Genomic DNA, 23,226 nt, shown 5'->3' with positions numbered 1-23,226 from the left:
CATCCCTCCCTTTCCCTAACTCCTGGCAACCGCTGATCTTTTTGCTGTCTCCATACTTTTACCTTTTCATAATGCCATACAGTTGGACATAATTATATGTAGCTTTTCAATTTGGCTTCTTCTACTTATGAATATGCAATTTTAACTTTCCCTGTTTCTTTTCATGGCTTGATAGCTCTTCTCTTTTTAGCACTGGACAACATTCCATTGTCTAGATGTCCCACAGTTTATCCACTCACTTCCTGAAGGACAGCTTGGCTGCTTCCAAGTTTTGGCAATCATGAATAAAGTTGCTATAAATATTTGTGTGCAGGTTTTTATATGGACTTAAGATTTTGAGGCCTTTGAAAACCAAGTCACATGGTTGCTGGTTCACATGGCAAGAGTGTGTTTAATTTCACAAGAAATTGCAAACTGTCTTTCAAAGTAGCTGTGCCATTTTGCATTCTCTCCAGCAATGAGTAAGAGTTCCCATCTCTCCACCTCTCACCAGCATTTGGTATTGTCAGTGTTTTGGATTTGTGCCAGTCTAATAGGTGTATAAAAGTCAGGTTTTATAATCATCATGACTAGGGAATATAACAAATATATTGACATCCTTCCATTTTTTTTCTTGGTATTGTCTTATTTTTAGTGAAATAATGTTTCCCTTTTCCAATGGCTATGGAGTTGATTGTGAATTAAAATTCAATTGTCGGGGCTGGGGATGTAGCTCAGTTGGTAAAGTGCTTGCCTCACAAGCACAAGGCCCTGGGTTCAAATCCCCAGCACCGCAAAAAAAAAAAAAAAAAAATAATAATAATAATAAAAAAATAAAATAAAATTCAATTGTCACCTAATTATAAAGTCAACTAGAGTCAATATAATGTACTAATGTATTTTTTTTCTTTTTTTGTTGTAATTTTGTTTTAAAATAATTCACATTTAAAATTGCAACAACAATATAGTTGCTTTGGTATTTCCTCAAAAAAATTAAAAAGTGGAATCACCCTAAGATATATCAATTCCACTTTGAGATATATACCCAAAAGAACTGAAAGCAGTTCAAAGAGATATTAATACACCCATGTTCTCAGCAGCATTATTTACAATAGCCCAAAAGTGGAAGCAATTCAAATGTCCATCAACAAATAAATAGCTAAAACATATGGTTTATGCATACATCAGACTATTATTCAGCTATAAAAGGTAGGAAATTCTGGAACATGCTACATGGATGAACCTTGAGGACATCATGCTAAATGAATACGCCAGTCACAAACAAAGCAAATACTGTATGATTCACCAACATGAAGTACCTGGAGCAATCAAATTCCTGGAGACAGAAAGTAGAAGGGTGGTTGCCAGGAGCTGGGGCAAGTGGTAACGAGGAGTTAGTATTAAGGGGTAGAGTTTATTTTACAAGACGAGAAGAGTTCTGGTGATGGATGGTGGTGATGGCTGCACACTATGTAAATGTACTTAATGTCACTATGCATTCAAAAAAATTTTAAGTATTTTTTTAAACGGTAAGAATGGTTCAAAGAACTAAATATCCTTTGCCCAGATTTGCCAGTTGTTGTCATTTGCTTATATTTTCTCTTTCTAAATGATTTCAAAGAAAGTTAAGGAAATCATCTTTTAACCACCAAGTACTGTATTTCCCAAGAACAAGGCGATTCTTTTGGAAATACTCTTCTATTTTGTTCATTTGCTCATGTTACCAAGGGTCTCAGTCTGTCTTCTTCTCCTCTTCCTAGCCCTTGGCCCCCTCCCCCTTCTTTTTTTTTTTTTTTTTTTTTTGTTGTTGTTGTTGTTGTTGTTGTTGTTGTTGTTACTGGGGAATGAACCCAGGAATACTTAATCACTGAGTCACATCCCCAACCCTTTTTATATTTTTTATTTTGAGACAGGTCTCGCTAAGTTGCTAAGACTGTCCTTGAACTCCAAGTCCTCCTGCCTCAGCCTCCCAAACTGTTGGGATTACAGGCTTGCTTCACCACATCCAGCTGTTTTCTTCTTGTTCCTGATTTCCTGTTGGGGGTGGTGAGGCAATGGAAATAGAATAGGTGGAGGGGAACAAAGGAAAAGGTCAGGGCCTGCCAGCCCCTGGGTGGGAGTAATGCTTTCGAAACATCTCCTAAACATCTTAAATTTTACAGAGGATGGTGTAGAAGTTCCAGAAAAGAATGGAGCCTGGCTAAAAGTCATACTGCAAATGACTGACGCCACCACTCACTGCCTACTGTCTCCTACCAGTGGCTGTCCCTGAAACCCATGGTCCTGCACCAACCATGGAAAACCTTTTTTTCAACTTTGGTGCCACTTCTCAACCAACCAGAAACTGTAACTGGCCCTCACTGCCTGCTCTGAACTAGCCTGAACCAATTCGGGAACTCTCAGCACCCCTGTTGTTAAACTGTAAGTCTTAACTCCCCAAATAGCAGAAGGGCAGCAGGGAAAAATAGCCTCAGGTATGTTATCCTAAAAGTGTCCCCCTGTAATTTAGCCCTCAGGAGGTAAGAAGTGACCCATCTTACCCGCTAGTCTTCCCATAACAGGAAGGTAAAATTTTCCCATGTTATAAAAAAGGAATAGAAGATTCAAAGAATGCTTTTGCTTCCAATCCCAAGATGGGATCTTGAACATCTCCTATAATAAATGCTGGCAATATCGCCTATGTTTATTTTTCAAAATGGGTTTTTCATTTTCCCCAAACAGTGGAGGCTTTCAGTGCTGGGAGCTCTATTTTTGGCTTGTGTGGCCTGAGCGCGCCTCTCCAAGTATGACTATGCCTATTTACATATGGAAACTCATTCCAGAGGGCGAGTGTACTCCCTCTAGCACAGTTCCAGGGTTGTGTGTACAGAATGTCTTCTTTGAAAACAGGTGGCTCATTTGGGATAGATGAGTAACAGTGGCTTAACAGTGCACCCACTGCAAGACTGTTTAACTAAGAAGGTGCCAGAGTATGACAGCACGTAGACTTCCTGCAAAAACTCCCGGAAGCCAAGTGAGCGGATACAGGCCTTTCTCTCTCTGGGCCTCAAGTCCTTCATCTGTTAAATGGGATAATACCTTTTAGTTGGTTGCCAAGAGATATTTTAAGGATAAGTGATAGGCTTTTGCTATGGTTTGGATATGGTTTGAGTGTGTCCACCCCCCCCCCCAAAGGTTCATAGTTCTCATGGGTTAGTTCTTCTGAGAGCAAGTTATTTTAAGAGAGCCCGGCCCCTCCCTCTCTGGCTTCCTGTCTGCTCACTTCTCCCTCTCATGTACATTCGCTCCGCTATAATGCTGTCTGCCACTTGACACAGACAGGGAGACCCTCATCAGAGCTGGCACCATGCCCTTTGGACTTTTGGATTCCAAAACTGTGAGCTAAATAAACATCTTCTCTACAAATTACCCACTTCAGGTATTTCATTACAGTAATGAAAACATGGCCTAATGCACCTCTGTAGAGTGCTTCACATAAAGCCCAGCATACATGGGCACTCCGTACCTGAGCCCAGGCCCTTCTTGATTCTTTACATGTGGGCTCCCTGGACCCTCCAATCCATGCCTAGGTTAGTGGTTTAAGGACCTTTGTAGCATGAAAAACAAATTGATTGCCAACATTTGTGTCAAGGGGCATCATATTTACTGCTTTTGAATAAACTTCTCCCAAGTAAATCCTGGTTTGTCCTTCCCTGCCTGTTTCTAACCCCTATTCCCTGATGTGTTTTTCAGGGTGGGGGCGATATGTTGAGGGAGCCTTGAGAAATGCTGTCCATTCTTCCAGCCCATAGTCTGCTCAGAGGTGCTTCCGCACTAAAAAGCCCCTCCCCACACTGCCGTTCCCAACCTTCTCTTAAGCAGCACCCTCCCCCTCAGTGTTAGTAGGTGAGTGAAGACCTCTGCTCATCCCTGCCAGGTTGTCTTAATGTTGACATTGGTCTTTCACTTAGAGAAGAGTGTGGGTGAGATGTCACCAGGCCCTCCAGCCTTCTCAAAGCTCAGTTGCCTGTTCCATTGAATGGGAAGGGGTTTCTGGATAGTCAGCTAGATCCTGATCAAAAAGATGCTAATAGCCAGACACAGTGGCGCAGGCCTATAATCCCCGCAGCTCAGGAGGTTGAGACAGGAGGATCAAGAGTTCAAAGCCAGCCTCAGCAATGGGTGAGGCACTAGGCAACTCAGACCCTGTCTCTAAATAAAATACAAAATAGGGCTGGGGAATGTGGCTCAGTGGTTGCGTACTCCTGAGTTCAATCCCTGGTACCCACCCACCCCTGCAAAAAAAAAAGATGCTAATAACCTTGTGTGATGGGACTTCACATGTGGAACCCAAATATAACTGGGGGCCTCAGGCTGTCTACTCCCTGCTTGGGAATTCACAGAAGCAGTAGAATCACATCACTCTGTAATTAAGTCACTCAAATGTTACACATCCTCAGGCCCAAAGCAGCTCCCTGAGGACCTCTGTAGATTCCCTCCCACTCAAGTGCTTCTGTGGCACTTTGCTCTTCCTCCTCTAGAGTTCCTGAAGCCCAACCCCCCAGCCCCACCAGTCTTTCCTCAGCAGGGCCCTCACCCCAGGGTGCCCTTCAAGTCCATTTCCTCACTGGATAATCTCACAGAAAACATGTTCTGCCTCATGCTAGGAGGTTTTTCTCACTTCCAGGGAAGGGAGAGCCCAGGAATCTTGGAGAACGAAATTTACCATCATGTTACACACATAACACCCTCTTTTAATACTCAACAGTCATTAAGTGACAGAGCTGGCAGGACTTCATGGTCAGACACATAGCCAGGTGGCTGGCATATAAGAAGTGCTCTGTCCATGTTAGCTCTTCTCCCTGTCGCTGGCCATGTTATGTCTGCTCAGGAACCTGCGAGGCTCCCTACTAGACCTTGAACTTTAGTCAGGGTCTGTAGCTTCACTTCCTCTCTCTGCCTTCTTATATCCACATGTAAGTCTGAGGGGAAAAAAAATACATACTCCTCCTTTTCTAGTTTACAACACATAAAGAATTTTAAATCCAATAAAAAAAATGCCAACATAGAACCTGTTTTCAAACTATACTCACCTCTCATCAAATGTACTCATTTTACCACTGGGGAAACTGAGGTTCAGGCAAAGTTCACGAGGTGCTCTAGAGGGTCCATGGAGATAGAAATGGAGCCAGGTACCCCAGAGCTCCCAGTTCCCAGTTCAGTGCTCAGCCTACTCCTTGCCAAGGGTGGAATATGAAGGTCTCGGGAGGGCTCCTGTGCTGCCATAGCCTCTGCCAGGTCCCTCAGTGCTCATGAGCTAAATTATGAGGTTTCTTAAGGAGAGAGGTTGCTTGGCACCTAGTCCGTGGGGCTGAGGCTGGATGGAGAGAGGAACCCTGACCTCTAGGTCCAGGGAAGTAACAGCCTCAGACTGAAGACCCCCAGGGGGACTGAGGAGCCCTCTTTAACTGCAACCCTACTGCCTCCTTGTCTCTGCCCTACTTCCACTGTCCCAGGGTGCTTGACTCTCATCCTTGACCAGCATGCCTGCTCTGTCATGCTATTAACCTCTGATCTAGCTCCTTCTACCCCTCTCCCCAACAGTCACTCCCTGTCAAACAGCCCAACACAGCCCATGTATATTTTGTTTGAATGACACTGTCCCAAAACAGTTTGAATTAGTTGCTTGTGTTTAGAAACCAACAGTAATCATCTAAAATGATGGATTTCTCAATTCTCTTGAACAATCTACAGCTTGGCAAGAGCAGGCCTGCCTTAGTTTCTGGCATGGCATCAAGTGCTTGGGCGGAAGAAGCAGTTGCTCCATCTGGATGGGGACTGGTCAAATTGGGTGCCCAACATCTTCAGCATTCTGTGGCCTCCCAGCCCTGAAGTTCTACTCCTTGATATGACCTGTCTGACCTTGAAAGGCATTTGCATTCACAACACTAGTCTTGACCACTTTGATCTGAGCCTTGTGCCTCCCATTCTGCTCATGGGATAAAACCTTCCCACCCTGAGACTCCCCAGCCACAACCCTCATAATCATCTATTCCCTCAGCCCAGCCCACAAGTGTCAGGGGATCTGCGCCCCAGTTGCTACACCCAAATACCTCTCTAGACCCCTAGCTCAGCCCTCCAGGAACTCCCTCCAAGTCCCTAATCCCCATGGTGGTCATTCTGAAAACACGATGGGCAATCCAACATCCTTTATTGATTCTAAAGAAGGACCCCCGCATTCTTATACTGAGGAAGGAGTTCTTGGATTTTGTGCCGGGGTGCTGAGATGGCTTGGACGATCCTCAGAGGGGGAAGATATTTCTGGGATGTCATAAAAATGGGATGATGTGGTTTAATCTTCTTGTTGACACTACACAAATCCAGGATCAAAGACTTAGGGTTGTAGATGCTTTTCCTCTTGGGCTGGAATGGGGTGAAGGGTGGCATTTTGTGAGGCTCCACCAGCAGCCGCACCAGGTCCTTCCGAAAGATATTCCAGCTGTTTTCCTTGAGCAACCTCTGGCACATGTCATCATCACTGAAGGGTAGGAGAGAAGTTGAGCTCTCTAGCTAGCTCCCTGCTGCCCTTGCTCTTCCAGCCTTGCCTCCCACCACTCTTTCCCATCCCTAAAAACACTGGACCCAGTTCCAGCTCTTGGCTTTTCTCCAGACTCCTCCTGCTGACTCTACCTTCCTATGACCTCCTTCCCATAGACCTATGCTTTCCCCTGCAGTAGTTACAAGCCACATGCAGCTACTGACTGCCTAAAATGTGGCCAATCTGAATTAGGGATGTGCTTTGGATATAAAACACACAGCAGATTTCAAAGACTTATAACACAAACCAATGGAAAATATTTCATGAATAGTTTTTATATTGATAAAATGTTTAAATGATAATACTTTAGATATACTACATCTAAAAAATAGATTATTCACCTGTTTTCACGTCTTATAATATGACTTTTGAGACATTTAAATTATTTATGTGATCACTGGCCATCCAAGAAATGTAAATAAAACCACAATGAGGGCTGGGGTTGTAGCTCAGTGGTAGAGTGCTTGCCTAGCATGTTATGAGGCACTGGGTTCAATTCCCAGCACTGCTTATAAATAAATAAAATAAAGGTTCATTGACAACTATAAAAGGTGGTATTAATCAGATACCGCTTATACCCACTAGGTCGGTTACCATTAAAAAGACTGACAGGAGCTGGGGATATAGCTCAGTGGCAAAGTGCTTACTTAGCATGCACAAGTCCTGCATCTGATCTGCGGCACCAAAAGTGGGAAAAAAAGACAGTAATAAGTATTGATGAAGATGTGGATCTAAATATTGGAATGAGGACTTTGCTATAGGGATGTAAACTGCTGTAGCCATTTTGGAAAATGTTCTGACAATTCCTTAAAAAGTTTAAATATAGAGTTACCTATGACCCAGCAATTCATTCCAAGGAGTATGCCTAAGAGAAATGAAAATATATGCCTATACAAAAACTCATACAATAATGTTCAGCATAATTTATAACAGCTAAAATGGGTAAATAACCCAATGTCCATAATAGACAAATAAAGTGTGATTATATATATAATATATATTATATATATATATTTATTTTTTTTATGACTCCATCTATATGAAATGTCCAGAACAGTCAAATCTAGAGAGACAGACCATAGACTGGTGGCTACCTTGGAATGCCTTGGTGCTCTGGCCTTACCCTGGCCCCTTCCCCCATAGCATGTGAGGGTGGGGCAAATAGGCATAGGATGGAATGCACTTTGCACTAACTGGCTTATTTCTGAGACCACAGCAAGGGTAGGATGTTAAACTTCCATTGACTTGCCTGCACTTGGCAAGCCTAAGAACTAAATCTAGAAGGTTCCTCTGGCTAGATGATACTGACCAGGACAAAGTCAACTGTGATCCTAGGGATCGATCTAAGAAAACACCCAGAGGTCAGAGCCATCTTAGTTCCAGTGATGTTCCAAAGCCAGCTCATACCCTTTCACAAAAGATAATGGTGTGCATTCTCTTCTCAACTCTACGCTGAATGACATCAGGTCAGTAGCTTGAAATTGGTCATGGTGGGCATATTTACACCACAAAAATCAGTAAGTTCTGCCAATTAGGGTTTCCTCCCACCTCCTGGAGAGCTGGTTGATAAACATGTAGCAGCACATCACTAGATGGTTTCCACTTTAAAAGTTCCATTAATTTCCAACTTCTTATATAATAATATCTGACTCTGACCTACTACTTACCAAGCGTCAAGCACTTCATATTGATTAACTCACTTAATCTCTATTTCATAAACATGGAAAGTAAGGCTCAAAAAGGCTAAGGAACTCACTAAAACCTATGAGGGGTAAGCATGGGATTACAAATTCTTAGGGGATTGTTTTATTTTTGGACCCAGAGTCCAAGCTGACACAGACAAGATTCCACATCATGTCTGGATGATGCTGGTCACACTGGTTTCTAGTCTACTCTGTTACTAAGCAGGGCAGCTTTCCACAGCCTGGAGTTCCATTCCAATCCCCTGCTTCACAGGCTTTGACACTTCAGGTCATCTGGCTTTTCACCCCTCTGGGGCAACCCCAGCATTGGATCTTGTTGTTCACTTGGTTTGGGGGATCCTCTTCATTCTGGCCTTTGGGGACTCCCCTAACTTTTTTACGAACTGAGCTCTCCATTTTTTTCTACATGCCATGCCGGGGTTGTGTATGGGTGATTTTTAGGTTATCGAGCCCACACGTTCACAGGACTGGTGCCTGTGCCCAACTGATTTTAGGACCTCAAGAGTCCTTAGTTGAAACTTAAAAGATTTGAGCTACATAATGGATACATTTCTGGCCTGCTTTGGCAGTCTAAAAACCCATGAGTTCAACAATTAATGAAGACAGACCCTGCCTGTCAGCATTAGAGATGACTAAAGCAAAGTGCTGACTAGGCACTTTGTGCAGGCACCAAGTGCTCAAACATCTGTGCAGGCAAATCTATGTGAACCTTTTCGGAATTTCAATTCCACAAACACTAGCTGACACCAGCCATCACTCGAAGAGCTGAGGCTCCTTAGATCTTTTTCAAGTAGGTCAGTCTGAACAGCCATTTTCCATATCGGTAGTGCATAGAAAACAGAAATGCAGCACCTCTGAACTGGGAAAAGTCACCAGTGAACTTTCACTTGATTTTCTCGTAAAATGGCCTCAATTTTGGCAACATCCACATATCATCTATTCTTTAATTTGCTCATTATCATTCTTAAATTCACTCATTTCTTTTACTTAAATGTCTACGTTAGCTCTTTCCTGAACAATAAGATCAGTCCAATCCTGAGGTTAGTAAGCTTATCCTGTTATTTTTCGAATGCACACTGCTATTAAATATGGCTAAATATGTCAATCTGTATACCACATAAAATCATCTTGCAAACCTTCTGTGGAATGTATTTCACACTTTGGAAACAATTTTTCTTGTTTCACTGATTGGACTCGGAAGTCTGAGAGGAAATGACTTGCCCAAGATCATAGAGCTCTTATATAGAATTATTTTATGTGCTTATTGGATGCACTGCAAGAATCTACAGATCTGAGCTGGGTGTGGTGGCAAACACCCATAATCTCAGCGACTTGGTAAGCTGAGGCAGGAGGAAAACAAGTTTGAGGTCAGCCTCAACAACTTAGTGAGACTCTTGTCTCAAAATAAAAAATAAAACGGACTAGTGAAGTAGCCCAGTGGTGAAAAAGAATCTGCAGATCTGCCTGCCTCCACACCTCTTTCTCTACCATGGGACTGGCACTTGCTTCCAACACCTGCTGGCAAAACCAGGTAAGTGTATGTATGCTACAAATGCATAGTCACAGCATACATATAATTTCGTACTGCTCTTTCTGTGTATCACTAGCTTACTCATTTAACACTCCAGTAGAATCATTAAACTTACCATATTTTAATAAGACAGTGATGTTCTATCAAGTAAATGCACCAGTTTTCTTACTGTCCCCTTAGTGTGCCACTTGGTGTGTGGGGGTGGTGGTGATGGTGATTTTCCTATGGTGATTTTCCTATTATGACTATGACTACTATGAACATTTTAATGCATGCAGCTTTCCCCATATATTTTGGCTTCATAAGGACAAATTCAGGGGTGAACCACTGTCTCAAAGGGTAGGGATATATAAGGCTAAAATTAACATCAAAAGGAATATAAGGCTAAAATTAACATCAAAAGGATTGAGTCAATTTAGAATATAACAACTACCAGTTTCATTTTACCATTGTCAGCATTCAGTATTATTGGGTTCTTGTTCTTTCTTTCATTTACTGTAACAACAGGTGAAAACTTGTTACTTTGATCTGATGGTACTTAAACATACTCCCCATTACTGACCTGGGATACTCAATGTCAGACCTTGACAACTTCTCTCTTGTCTCGTCATCAATCATTTCATAAAATTTTTCTTTCCTCAATCGAAGCAACTCAGTTCCCAAGCTTATGAGGATCAAGGGCCGCATGTCACGTTGGTGCTCTGGAAGGAAGGCCTGATGAAAGCCCTAGAAAGAAGTAGTCACAGAAAACTGGACCTTAGAGACCAATCAGTTTGACACCAGATTTTCTAGATAGGAAAAATAAGGCCTCAAATGAGAGGTGAATCCACTGTAGTCACTGAGCATGTAATGGGGAAAGGCAGTCCAAGGCTCCTCTTGCAACTTGATGTTGCAGTCTTCTGATCCCTGGATTTAGACCCTAAGTGCTTTCTCCACTGTCCCACCTCCACAGAGCAGGCTGTATTCCAAGGATTACACTCAATACTATTGCTCTTGAGCTTTCTCCAATGTCCAATCTCAACTCTTTTTTTTGAGACAGGTTTCACTCTGTTGCCCAGAATAGTCTTGAACCATCATCCTGTGCTCAGGTGATCCTCTGGCTCAGCTCCTGACCAGCTAGAACTGTAAGTGTGTGCCACAGCACCCAGCCTTCAACTCATTTTTGTCAAGTAGGCTTGTTTTCTCTTCCTCAGAACTTAGGACAAAAACCAAATAGCTAGTCCTCCTCTAGACATCCCCCTTTTCAACCATTCCTTACCCCATCCTTTTCTGCAGGCCCTAGTCCTCTCTGCAGCTCACTGCATCCCCTACTTTTTGGCTTGATTCATACCTCATATCTGGAAATGAGATGGGAGAGCCACAGGCAGACCTGCTTGCTTTACAGGCAAAGTAAGCCTCTCTATAGGGAGACACTCTGGGTCAGGTTGAGCCAGGCCAAGAACCCTTGATGCTAAACTCCAAATCCAATGCTCACTCTCCAGCGTCTCAGTTGTTAATTAATACTCAGGCAGGGAGGGAAGGGGAGGTTACTGGCCCCAGAGCCTCCAGTGCCCAGCTTCCTAGGAATCAAGAAAAGAGATCCCAAATAAAGAGATCTGCTCTTTGGAGGCCAGGTGAGGATGGGATTAATCCTGGCTTCAGAAAGGACATCTACATTTTTCATTTGCTATGTGGCTTTGGGCAAGCGATAACCTCCCTGGGTTGCTGCTTGCTCACCTATGAAATGGAAGTGAAAGCCAGGCACAGTGGCAGTGTTACATACCTGTAATTCCAGCTACTCAAGAGGCTAGATAAAAGGATTACAAATTTGAGGTCAGTCTGGGTTCAATCCCTAGTACTAGGGGACCCAGGGGTGGGGGCAAAGACTTTGCTCCTACTATGTGGAGGAAATACATGCAAATGTAATCTTCACAACTGCCCTAGAGTATAGGGATTATTCTCCTTAACTGTGGAAAATGAGGTTCAGAAAAGGAAATTTACTTGTCCACAGTCATGCATCTTATAATCCCAATACTGGTAACACCAACAACAATTGTTATGGTTTGGATAAAAGGCGTCCTTCAAAAGCTCCTGTGTTCATGCAGGAATAGTCAGAGGCTAAATGATTAGATTAGGAAAGCTGTAACCTAATCTATCCATCCTAATTTGAACGAACTGACTGGATGGTAATTGTAAGCCATATAGGTACCTGCAGTGGTTTGGCTGCAAGAGGTGGGTCACTGGGGGAGTGCCCTGGAAGGCTTCATCTTCCTTGCAGTCCCTTTCTCCACTTCCCCCTCTCTCCCTCTCTCTGCTTCTGGCCACCACGAACAGAGCAGCACTTCTCTGCCACTCCTTTCTGCCAGGATGCCTTACCTTGGGCAGAGCGATGAACTCTGCTGACCCTGGACTACATCTGAACTGTGAGCCAAAATAAAACTTTTCCTTCTCCAAGTCATTCTTGTCAGGTATTTTGATCACAGCAACACAAAACCTGACTAACACAATGACAAAGGTAGTACTCGCTAACATTTACTAAGCAGCCACTAAATTCCAGGACCTCTTGTAGCTTGTGGTTTATTAATTCATTTAAGACTCACAACTACCAAATGGTGTGGCTTCCTATTTTATATATGAGGATGCTGAGGTTAAGAAAAGTGTCCAACATCATACAGCATTAAAGCAATAAAGCCAGGATTTTTTGTGGGGTCAGGGGAGTACCGGGATTGAACTTGGGGACACTCAACCACTGAGCCACATTCCAGTCTTTTTTTTTTTTTTTTCCTTTAGAGACAGAGTCTTGCTAAGTTGCTTAGGGCCTCGCCAAATTGCTAAGGCTGGCTTTTAACTGGCAATCCTCCTGCCTCAGTCTCCCGAGCCACTAGGATTACAGGCATGCACCACCACGCCTGGCTAAAGCCAGGATCAGGGTCCACATTTTTTGCCACAAAGGTAAAACTGAGGCATGAATAGGTTGAGTAACTTGCCCAAGGTAACAAGACACAAAGTGGCAAAGCCAGCATTTTTGTTTTATGTTTTTTGAGACACGTCTAATTATGTTGCCCAGACTGGCCTCAAACTCATGATCCTCCTGCCTCAGCCTCATGAAGTCAGGATTTGAAACCAGGGATCTATTCAGAAGCAGCACAGGCACTCTTCTCCACTGTCAGCACCCCCACCACACACACCAAATACCACACACACACACACATAGAGCTAGAGTCAGGTCACTTCTTGGTCTAGATCCTTCAGAAAGTTTCCCAAAGCACCGGGGATAAAGCAAAACATTTCATTGTGGCTGACAAGGCATGGACTATCTAACTGGTGCTCTGCTTCTCAGCCTGGTCTCATGCTAACCACCCCACCTTGTTTACTCTGTTCCAGCCATCCTGCCCTCCCTTCCAGTCTCTTCAACATGCTGTGCCTCCTTCCTGCTCAGGGCTTTGAACTTGCTGTCTTGTCTGAAATATTCTTATCCCTTGTCCTTTTTCATCCTTCAGGTCTCGGCTTGAACATACTTCCTCAGAGCACCCCATTTACAGGTGTGCACCCCATTTAAGAAGCCCACCTCCCCACTTTGCTTTCTAGAACATTTCCAGCAGCAATTTGCCATTTTCCATGTATTTGCTAGAATATTTGTTTACTGTGTGTAACCCAACTAGATCATGAGGGCAGGAGTTATGTTGGTTAGCTCACTCATAATGTGCCATGCTTGAGAACACAATCAATACTCGAGGAATATCTCATTGAGGACACAAATGGAGTCACAACATTCAAGATGGGTCCTTATTGTTCATTCACTTACACAGCCTCCCCATTAAAGACACTATCTATCTGCCCTCCATCCTTTGATTCTGCCCAGGGGACCCAAGCAAGCCCAGCAATTCCACCTTGGTTCGCTATGTTTGTTCAGTTCTGAGGAGCACTCTCTGATACTGACAAATTTAAGAGAAGCAGGCAGTGAGGAGACTGGAGAACACATCGCATGAAGAATGACTAGAGGAATGTTCTGCCTGAGTAAGAAAATAGTTAATGGAACATTGGCACTGTGCCTGGCTACAGAAATGTTGAATGAAAACCAAAACATCATTCTTTAAATATCAATGAGCCATCACATGGTAAGGAAGCTGATTTCTTCTATTTTCTTTTTTTTGGGGGGGTGGAGAGTATGTGGGTAGAGTTACTTTAAAGTTGCAGAAGGCAGCTAGGCATGGTGGTGCACACCTGTAATCCCAGCTACTCAGGAAGCTGAGGTAGGAGGATTGCAAGTTCAAAGTTAACCTGGGTAACTTAGCGATAACTTGTCACGAAATAAAAAATAAAAAGGGTTGAGGATGTAGCTTAGTGGTAAAGGGTTCTATCCCCAGTACTGATGGGTAGGGGGGGGGAGTTACAGAAGGCAGAGTTTTCTTGAACAAAAGGAAAAGTTTTCTAAGAACTCAAAAATATTCAAATCAGCATAGAGGGTCATGCTAGGGACCTGGTTCCCAGAGAATCTTGGGCTGATCTTTCTGATACACTGCTAGTAACAGGACCAAACATGGGAGGGGGAGGAGGGCTTGAAGATGACCTTGGAGAGACTGTAACTGAGGCACAGCATGGAGCAGGTTCCCAGACTCTGCATGAATACACACAGGGTTTCAAAAGAGAACCCCTCCCAAGCAGCCTGAGGTCCGATGCTGCTCGCCAGAAAGCAAGTCAGCCTGCTCCATATCTGTCACCACCATAATTTTCATTCTTCCATTCAGTTCTGCACCCATCACCAGTTTCAATGGTGATTAACTCATGGCCATCCATACTCACCCCATCACTACTGAATTTTTTTTTTTTTTTTTTTTTTACCATGGATTGACCTTGGGGGCACTTAACCACTAAGCCACATGCCCAGCCCTTTTTTGAATTTTATTTAGAAATAGGGTCTTGCTGAGTTGCTAAGTACCTGGCTATGTTGTTGAGTCTGGCTTTGAACTGGCAATCTTCCTGCCTCAGCCTCCTGAGTCGCTGGGATTACAGGCATGTGCCACCATAGCCATTGGATTAATTTTTTTTAAACCTTTATTTTTTTACTTATTTTGTTTATTTATGTGGTGCTGGGGAATGAACCCAGTGCCTCACGCGTGCTAGGCAAGCACTCTACCACTGAATCATAACCCCAGCCCAGATTAATTTTTTTAAATGGTCTATTCTTTTAGAACAGCTTTAGATTTACAGAAAAACTGAGAAGTCATTTCAGTATTTTTATACATCTTCCACTCTGTTCCCCCTATTAATATCTTACATTGTACGATATCTCTGTTAAAGTGAACAAACCAACATTGACATATTATTATGAAGTCAATGAGTTACGTAGATTTCCTGTTTTTTTAACCTAATGTACTTTTTTGTTGTTGTTTTTTTTTTGTTTTTTGGTGGTGGTACTGGATCAAACCCAGGGCCTCTGCCACTGAGCTACTTCCCCAGTCTACCTAATGTCCTTTTCTGTTCCATTATCTTATCCAAAACACCTTACATGTAACTGCCATGTCCCTTTAGTTTTCTCACAGCTGTAATAGTTTCTCAGACATACCTTGTGTTTGATGACCTTGACGGTTTGAAGGGGATGCATCAGGAATTTTGTGGATGTTCTAGTATTAGAATTTGTTGATATTTTTCTCATGATTATCCTGGAGTTTTGGGGTTATTGAGAGGATAGCCACAGACACAGTGCCATTTTCATCGCATCAATACTGTCAACGCAATTTATTACCATTGATGTTGGCCTTGATCACTTAGCTGAGGTAGTGTTTCTTAGATTTCACCCCTTTCCTTACTGTACTCTTCAGAAGGAAGTCACCAAACACAAGTCACATCTGAGGAATGGGGAATGTAATATAATGCTCTCCCTCTTGAGGGCAGGGTATCCTGTCTTGGAATTATTCTGCAGGGAGATTTGTCTTTTTTCCATCTACTAATCATTTACTGTTGATTCATTTATATCAATGTGACATGGATGTTTATTTTATACTTTGGGTTTACGATCCTGTACTGCTTTATTTTGTTGCTCAAGTTATTCTACCTTTGGCCAGGAAAAGGTCTTTAAATTGGCCTATGCCCCTTTGACATGCCTCAAAGAAGCTTTCCCCTGCCCCCAACATTTCCTTTATTTTCAAGAACTACAAAATGCTCTAGTTTTATCTTGCATATTTCCAGGACCACTGTTCCTTTTATTGGAAAATGTTGCTAGAAATCAAGATCTGGATTCTTGAGATTGGCCTGAGCAATGATTTTTATTTATTTTTGGCAAATGACTCCAAAAGAACAGGCAAATACAGATAAATGAGATAGCATCAAACTAAAATACTTATGTACAAGCAAGGGAAACAATGAAGAGTAAAAGGACAACCTACAGGATGGGAAAAATATTTGCAAATCACAGATCTGATAAAGAAATAATATTCAAAATATGAAAAGCACTCTTACAACTTAGTAGTAAATAAAACAACCTGATTAAAAAAATGCACAAAGTGCCAAGTGCATGGCACATGCCTGTAATCACAGCCACTTGAGACACTGAGGCAGTAGGATCACCAGTTCAAAGACACCTCAGCAACTTAGCAAGGCCCCAAGCAACTCAGTGAGACCCTGTCTCTAAATAAAATATAAAATAGGGCCGGGGATGTGGCTCAGTGGTAGAATGACCCTTAGTTCAATCCCAGGTACCAAAAAAAAAAGAAGAGGAATTCCACCATTATGCATAATTATAATACATTAATATTTTTTAAAAGGGCAAAGGATTTGAATAAACATAAATGACCAACAGGCATATGAAAAATGCTCAAAATCATTAAGCATCAGGGAAATAAAAATTAAAAACTCAAGGAGATACTGAATCATACTGTTATAAAACAGCAATTATCAAAAAGACAAAAATTACAAATATTAATAAAAACATTTAAAAAAATCCTTTCACACTGTTGATAGAAATGTAAATATAACCATTATGTAAAACAGTATGGAGGTTCCTTGAAAGGAAATCAGTATGTTGAAGAGAGATCTGCTTTCAGTGTTTATTGGAGCATTATTCACAAGTCAAGATGTGAAACTGACCTAAGTGTCCCCAATGGATGAACAGATAAAGAAAATGTGGTATATATACCAATTATAGATCAGAATATTATCCAAACGTTAAAAAGAAAATAATACTGTCATGTGTGACAACACAGACAAAACTAGAGAATGTTATATTAAGTGAAATAAGTCAGTCACATAAAGATAACAGGACTCACGTATATGTGAAATCTAAAACAAGTTGAACTCTAGAAGTAAAAAGTAGAACGACTGCCTGTGGAATGGTGCTGTGGGTGGGAGATGTTTTGGAGAGTTGTTGGTCAAAGGAAACAGAATTTCAGTTAGGAAGAATAAGTCCAAGATATATATAATGTATATATACTTGGAAATCCCAAAGAGATTAGATATTAAATATTTTCATTACAAAAATATACCATGATCTGGGTGCTAAGTACACTCATTGCTACTGGAGTATCATTTCTTTTTAGGCCCTCTCAGCTGATAGAGCAAAAGATAAATGTATTTGCACACACATATATAAATATTTCTCTATGTAATGATCTGTAAGCATATTTGAGCTAAACTTGAGTTCATATTGATGTCTTTAACCCATTACCATATGAATCCTTCTCGCTGCCTCTCATCTGTAAATTTCCACTCCAATAGTAAGAAACCTAGCTCCCACCATTTGCCATTTGTTTACTTACTTGACCCATTTCAGTGTGTGTGTGTGTGTGTGTGTGTGTGTGTGTGTATGTGTGTGTGTATAATGTATATATAATTACTATATATATATATAGTAATATCAGGATTATTAATCCATACCTATATGGGAAACAACTACCAACTAGAGTATAGGGTTCATACACATTCCTTTTGCCTTTAATATTTTTTCCTAAGTTTTTTTAAATTGTAGATGGACACGATACCTTTATTTTATTTATTTTTATGCAGTGCTGAGGACTGAACCCATGGCCTCACACATGCTAGGCAAGTGCTCTACCACTGAGCCACAACCCCAGCTCTGCCTTTAATCTTAATGACTCATTTCCAAAGCTACTTACGTTAATACCCTTTTTCCCCAACCCCTTCATTCAGGATGTTTCATGCATTTGTAATGTTTGATTCTCTTATCATAGTCCACATTCCTTCCTCCTAAATGACTTTTTTTAAAATTACATATATTAAGATTCACTCTTGCTGCTGGACAAGGTGGCACATGCCTGTAATCCCAGGGGCTTGGGAGGCTAAGGCAGAAGGATCACAAGTTCAAAGCCAGTCTCAGTAAAAGTGAGGCACTATGCAACGCAGTGAGACCCTGTCTCTAAATAAACACAAAATAGGGCTGGGGATGTGGCTCAGTGGTTGAGTGCCCCTGAGTTCAACATCCCTGGTACCAAAAAAAAAAAAAAAAAAGATTCACTCTTTGTGCTGAAAAGTTCTACCACTTTTAACAAGTGCTTTATTTCTACTATTACAGTATCATAAAGAATAACTTTACAGACCTAAATATCCCCTGTGCTTCACCTATTCATCCTATCCCCTGAATTCCAAACACATGGCAACCACTGAACCATAGTTTTGCCTTTTCCAGAATGTCATATAGTTGGAATCATAAAATATTTAGCCTTTTCATACTGGACTCTCTTACTTAGAAATGTTCATTTAAGGTTACACCATGTCTTTTCATGGCTTGATATCTTATTTCCTTTTACTGCTGAATAATATTTCATTGTACAGGTATACAACAGTTTATCCATTCACCTTTCCAAATAAACTTTAGAAAAAATTTGTCAATATCCACAAAATAATCTGCTGGGATATTGTTTGAGATTGCACTGAATCTATACATCAAGTTGGGGGAAAACTGATGTCTTAACAATACTGAATCTTCCAATCCATGAACATAGAATATTTCTCCATTTATTTAGATCTTCTTTAAATTCTTCCATCAGAGTTACATAGCTTTCAGCATGTATTTTGTGTGTGTGTGTTTGTGTGTGGTGCCGGAGATTAAACCCAGGGTCTTTTTTGGTGTGTGTGTGTGTGTGTGTGTGTGTGTGTGTGGTGCTGGGGATCAAGCCCAAGGCCTTGTGCATGCAAGGCAAGCACTCTACCGACTGAGCTATATCCCCAGCCCACAAACCCAGGGTCTTATACATGTCAAGCATGCTCTCCACTGCTAAACTACATCCCCTGCATGGAGATTTGATGTAAGTTTTGTTAGATTTATATCTATGTATTTCATTTTTTTTTGGCTATAATAAATGGTATTGTGTTTTTCATTTCAAGTTCCAGTTTTCATTGCTGGTAGAAGGAAAACAACTGACTTTTGAATATTAACATTGTATCCTTCCACCTTGCCATAATCTCTTATTACTTTCAGAAGTGTTTTTGATTCTTTGGAACTGCAGACATAAGACAATCATGTCATGCAAACAAAGACAATTTTCTTTCTTTCTTCTCAATCTGTATATCTTTTATTTCCTTTTCTTGTCTTTACTACTGGCTCAAACTGTCAATACAATGAGGAACAGGAGTGATGAAAGGGAATATCCTTGCCTTAATACCCTTGGATATTTTAAAGCAAGTTCCCACCTGTCATGTAATTTATTTATAAATATTTTAATATGCATCTCTTAAATATAAGAATGCTTTAAAAACACAGCTACAATACTTTTATCATTTCTTAAAAATCAATGTTTTTTTTGTTTGTTTGTTTTTGGTGTGGTATTAGAGATTGAACTCAGTGGTGCTCTACCACCCAGCCATACTACCAGTCCTTTTTATTTTTTGAGACAAGGTCTTACTAAATTGCCAAGGCTGGCCTTGAGCTTGCAATCCTCCTGTCTCAGCCTCCGGAGTCATTGGGATTGATTATAGGCATATGCCACCACACCTGACTAAAAATCAACACTATATCTTAATCTCACCAAATACAGAGAGGGGTGTTTCTAAATCTTTACTTTCATATTCAACACTCCTAGCCCATTCATATTACACACTGTATTATGAACAAAGCTCTCCGTACACTTACCACAATTTCCCCTTGCTCCACAGTGTGGATCTTCATGTAGGCCCCTACCACAGCCTCCTTGGGGAGCTCACCAAACTGGGTATTGACCATGGGACACTGGATTGACTGAGCATGCCTGGATCTGAAAAATGAAAGTTTGTTAAAGAGAACTCATTTATAACTCAGTCAGTTCATGAGACCCTAAATAATCAACCCTCACTCTACCATATACTGAGAGTTCCCTTCCCTGGAAAATACACACCTTCCAGAAGGTAAGAAAAATCAAGCCCACTGCTAGGGATTAGAGAAGTGTCATAGGGAGAAGACTTGAAAAACGAAGGAGCGAGGACCCCTTTAAACACCTGAAGATTGTTATGTGAAGGGGTTGATCCTATGCAGCTGAGCCAGACTTACTAGACTTCTTTCTAGGCATAGAGTTGAAGTTACCCAAGAAAGAACCAGTTGAAGCTCCAGTCTATGAGATTCAAAGTTCATATGGAGGGAGAAATTTTCTTTTTTCTCTCTTTGGCTACTGGAGATTGAACCTAAGGGTGCTTAACCAATGAATCACATCCCCAGCCCTTTTTATTTTTAGTTTGAGACAAGGTCTCACTGAGTTGCTCAGGGCCTCACTAAGTTGTGAGGCTGGCTTTGAACTCTTGATCCTCTTGCTTCAGTCTCCAGAGCCACTGGGATCATAGGCTTGTGCTCCTGCGCCTGGTGGGAGAAATTTCTAACAGTCAAAGCTGTCTGAGGGGCTGGGGTTGTAGCTCAGTGATAGAGAGCCTGCCTAGCACATGTGAGGCACTGAATTCAATCCTCAAAACCACATAAAAATAAGTAAAATAAAGGCACTGTGTCCATCTACAACTAAAAATATATATATTAAAAAAAAACTGAAAATGGAACCAACTGCTTTAATAAAGGGTAAACTGCTATATTGCTGCCTCCCTTAGGTAAGTAGAATTTTCTGAAGACTCAGAGAAAGGACCCAACAACACATAAATACAGAAGATACTTCCTCCTCTTCTTCTTTAAATGGGTTACTGAGGCCCTGACAAAAGAAGTAGCTGACCTCTTAAAGCGGACCTGTGAGTTACAGGCAGGGAATACAAGTCCTGAGTATCAAACCTAGGAACTTTCTAGGCTGCTTCACAGACACGTCTACCCCTTTGAGGTTGACCTGCATCTGCCACCTCTGTTTCCTACTCAGCATCCCTGACATTTTGCCACGTATGTCAAATCCCCCTTTACAACCACAACGGAGGCCACTCTATCCACTAAGAGCTGAGCTTACTTTATCTTCGGGCCCAGCAACTTGGGGAGACTATTTCCTGAGGTTTTGATTGTATTATTGAAGCTTGTCTCCTGCTGCTTCCAGGCTTCCTGGAGATGAAGAAGTTTCAAAAAGCTAAAGTCCTGTAGAGGATATGATGCAATCTGGAATTCCCTAAATCTCAATATAGGATTCGATTCTGTTAGAGAAAGCACAGAAAAGCACATTAATGGCTCTTTTCATATATAACAGTGGCAGTGTCGCTGGTGGTGGAAGTATAGCATAGGAGCCTACCTGCATAGTCTAGTACATGAGGAAGTTAAGAAGAAAAGAAAAAAAAAAAAGTCTGACTTTGCTGGGCATAGTGGCACACGCCTCTAATCCCAGCAATTTAGGAGGCTGAGGCAGGAGGACTGAAAGTTCAAAGCCAGCCTCAGCAACTTAGCAAGACCCCAAGCAACTCAGAGAGACCCTGTCTCTATATAAAATATTTTAAAAAGGGCTGGAGACTCTGGGGTTGTAGCTCAGTGGTAAGACTACTTGCCTAGCATGTGTGAAGCACTGGGTTTGATTCTCAGCACTGCATATAAATAAAATAAAGGTTCATCAACAACTGAAAAAATAAAAAGGGCACGAGATGTGGCTCAGTGGTTAAGTGCTCCTAGGTTCAATCCCCAGTATACACACACACACACACACACACACAAAGTGCAACATGTGGCCTTCATGTAATGTCCCCCTGTGGTTGGCTCTATGCTAGACCTCTTCCATCAGGGAAGTTCGACGAACAGCATAGAGTTCAAGTCATTCACAAAAAGGTTGATGCTTGGATTTGAACTCAAATCTATTGATTCAAAGCTCACATCTTTCCGTTAACAGATCACACTTATCTCAGCTTTCAAACTGGGCTTTCAGATTGGGACAGGAGCAGCAATAAAAGATAAACAGATGACTGCATGACTAGTCACAGAACCTTGGACAAGTCATATAATCTCTTGGAGCTCTAGTAAGGTTTTTGTAAGAATTGTGGATAAAGTACGAGATGCCTAGCACAGGAACAGTATATAATAGGCCCTTCATGCAAATTATTTTAAACAATCTCTAAAGTAATATTATTTGGAAATAAAAGAGCAAGCCAACTACTCAAAAACACTATGCTTAATAAAAGAAGTCAGACAAAGAATTTACACAGCATAATTCCATTTTTATGAAACCCTAGGAAAGGCAAATCTAACCTACCGTGATAAAAAACATATTGGTGGTTGCCTAGGGCCAGGAGTGAGGGGTGAAATTGGAAAATGGCACAAGGGAACTCTCTGGGGTGATGAAAAACATTCTATAACTTGACTGTGGTTGTTACATGGAGATACAAATTTGTCACAATTCATTGAACTACTATTTAAATGTATGTACTTTATTGTACAAAAATTATACCTCAATAACACTAATTTTAAAGAGATAGTAACAAATAAATCCAAACTCCATAAGCAATAGGTCTAGCTTAACAAGCACTTATTAAAAGCCTTGTGTATGACTTTTTGTTTTAGTTTTGTTTTTGGTACCAGGGATTGAACCCAGGGGTGCTTAACCACTAAGCCATTTCCCCAGCCCTTTTTTTATTTTGAGACAGGATCTTGCTAAATTGCTGAGGTTGGCCTCAAACTTGTGATCCTCCTGCCTCAGCCTCCTGAGTCACTGTAAGATTACAAGCATGCGCTACCACACCCAGTTAAGTTTGAACTTTTTGAAAGTTATCTTGGCAATGGCAATATCTGTCAATGTTTTCATAGCCAGTATGCAGTGGATCAAATACTTAATACAGTAATTTAAGAACTTGTTCAATAGATTTCTTTGCACAAGAATGCAAAGATAAACCTATTAGTAATTCACCACAGTAAGGATTGGACGCTGAGGCAGGAGGATAACGAGTTCAAAGCCAATCTTGGCAACTTAGCGAGATTCCCCCTTTCTTTTTTTGCAGTACTGAGAATTGAACACAGGGCCTTTCACTTGTTAGGCAAGAACTCTACCATTGAGCTACACCCCCAGCCTGAGACCCTGTCATAATTTTTTTTTCTTTTTTTTTTTTGTACTGGGGATTGAACCCAGAGAGGCTTA

General features: G+C 41.4%; 1 protein-coding gene across 3 annotated transcripts in view; it reads right to left on the bottom strand.

Annotated features, from left to right (window-relative positions):
* Nucleotides 1–1,915: 1,915 nt before the first annotated feature.
* Nucleotides 1,916–23,226, bottom strand: part of CNBD2 (cyclic nucleotide binding domain containing 2) — a 59,038-nt gene continuing 37,727 nt past the window's right edge. For all 3 annotated transcript variants that reach the window (XM_079128200.1, XM_079128201.1, XM_079128202.1), the window contains 4 exons: nt 21,130–21,307; nt 19,854–19,974; nt 10,353–10,516; nt 1,916–6,496 (listed from right to left, as the gene is read on the bottom strand). In XM_079128200.1, the coding sequence (XP_078984326.1) occupies nt 6,178–6,496; nt 10,353–10,516; nt 19,854–19,974; nt 21,130–21,307 (782 nt within the window). In that variant the 3' untranslated portion in view covers nt 1,916–6,177. The remainder of the gene's footprint in view (nt 6,497–10,352; nt 10,517–19,853; nt 19,975–21,129; nt 21,308–23,226) is intronic.

Source organism: Sciurus vulgaris (genome assembly GCF_902686455.1).
Source record: "Sciurus vulgaris genome assembly, chromosome: 2".
NCBI lineage: Eukaryota > Metazoa > Chordata > Mammalia > Rodentia > Sciuridae > Sciurus > Sciurus vulgaris.
Note: the sequence above shows the minus strand (reverse complement) of the source record. Positions and strands in the feature narration are given on the sequence as shown.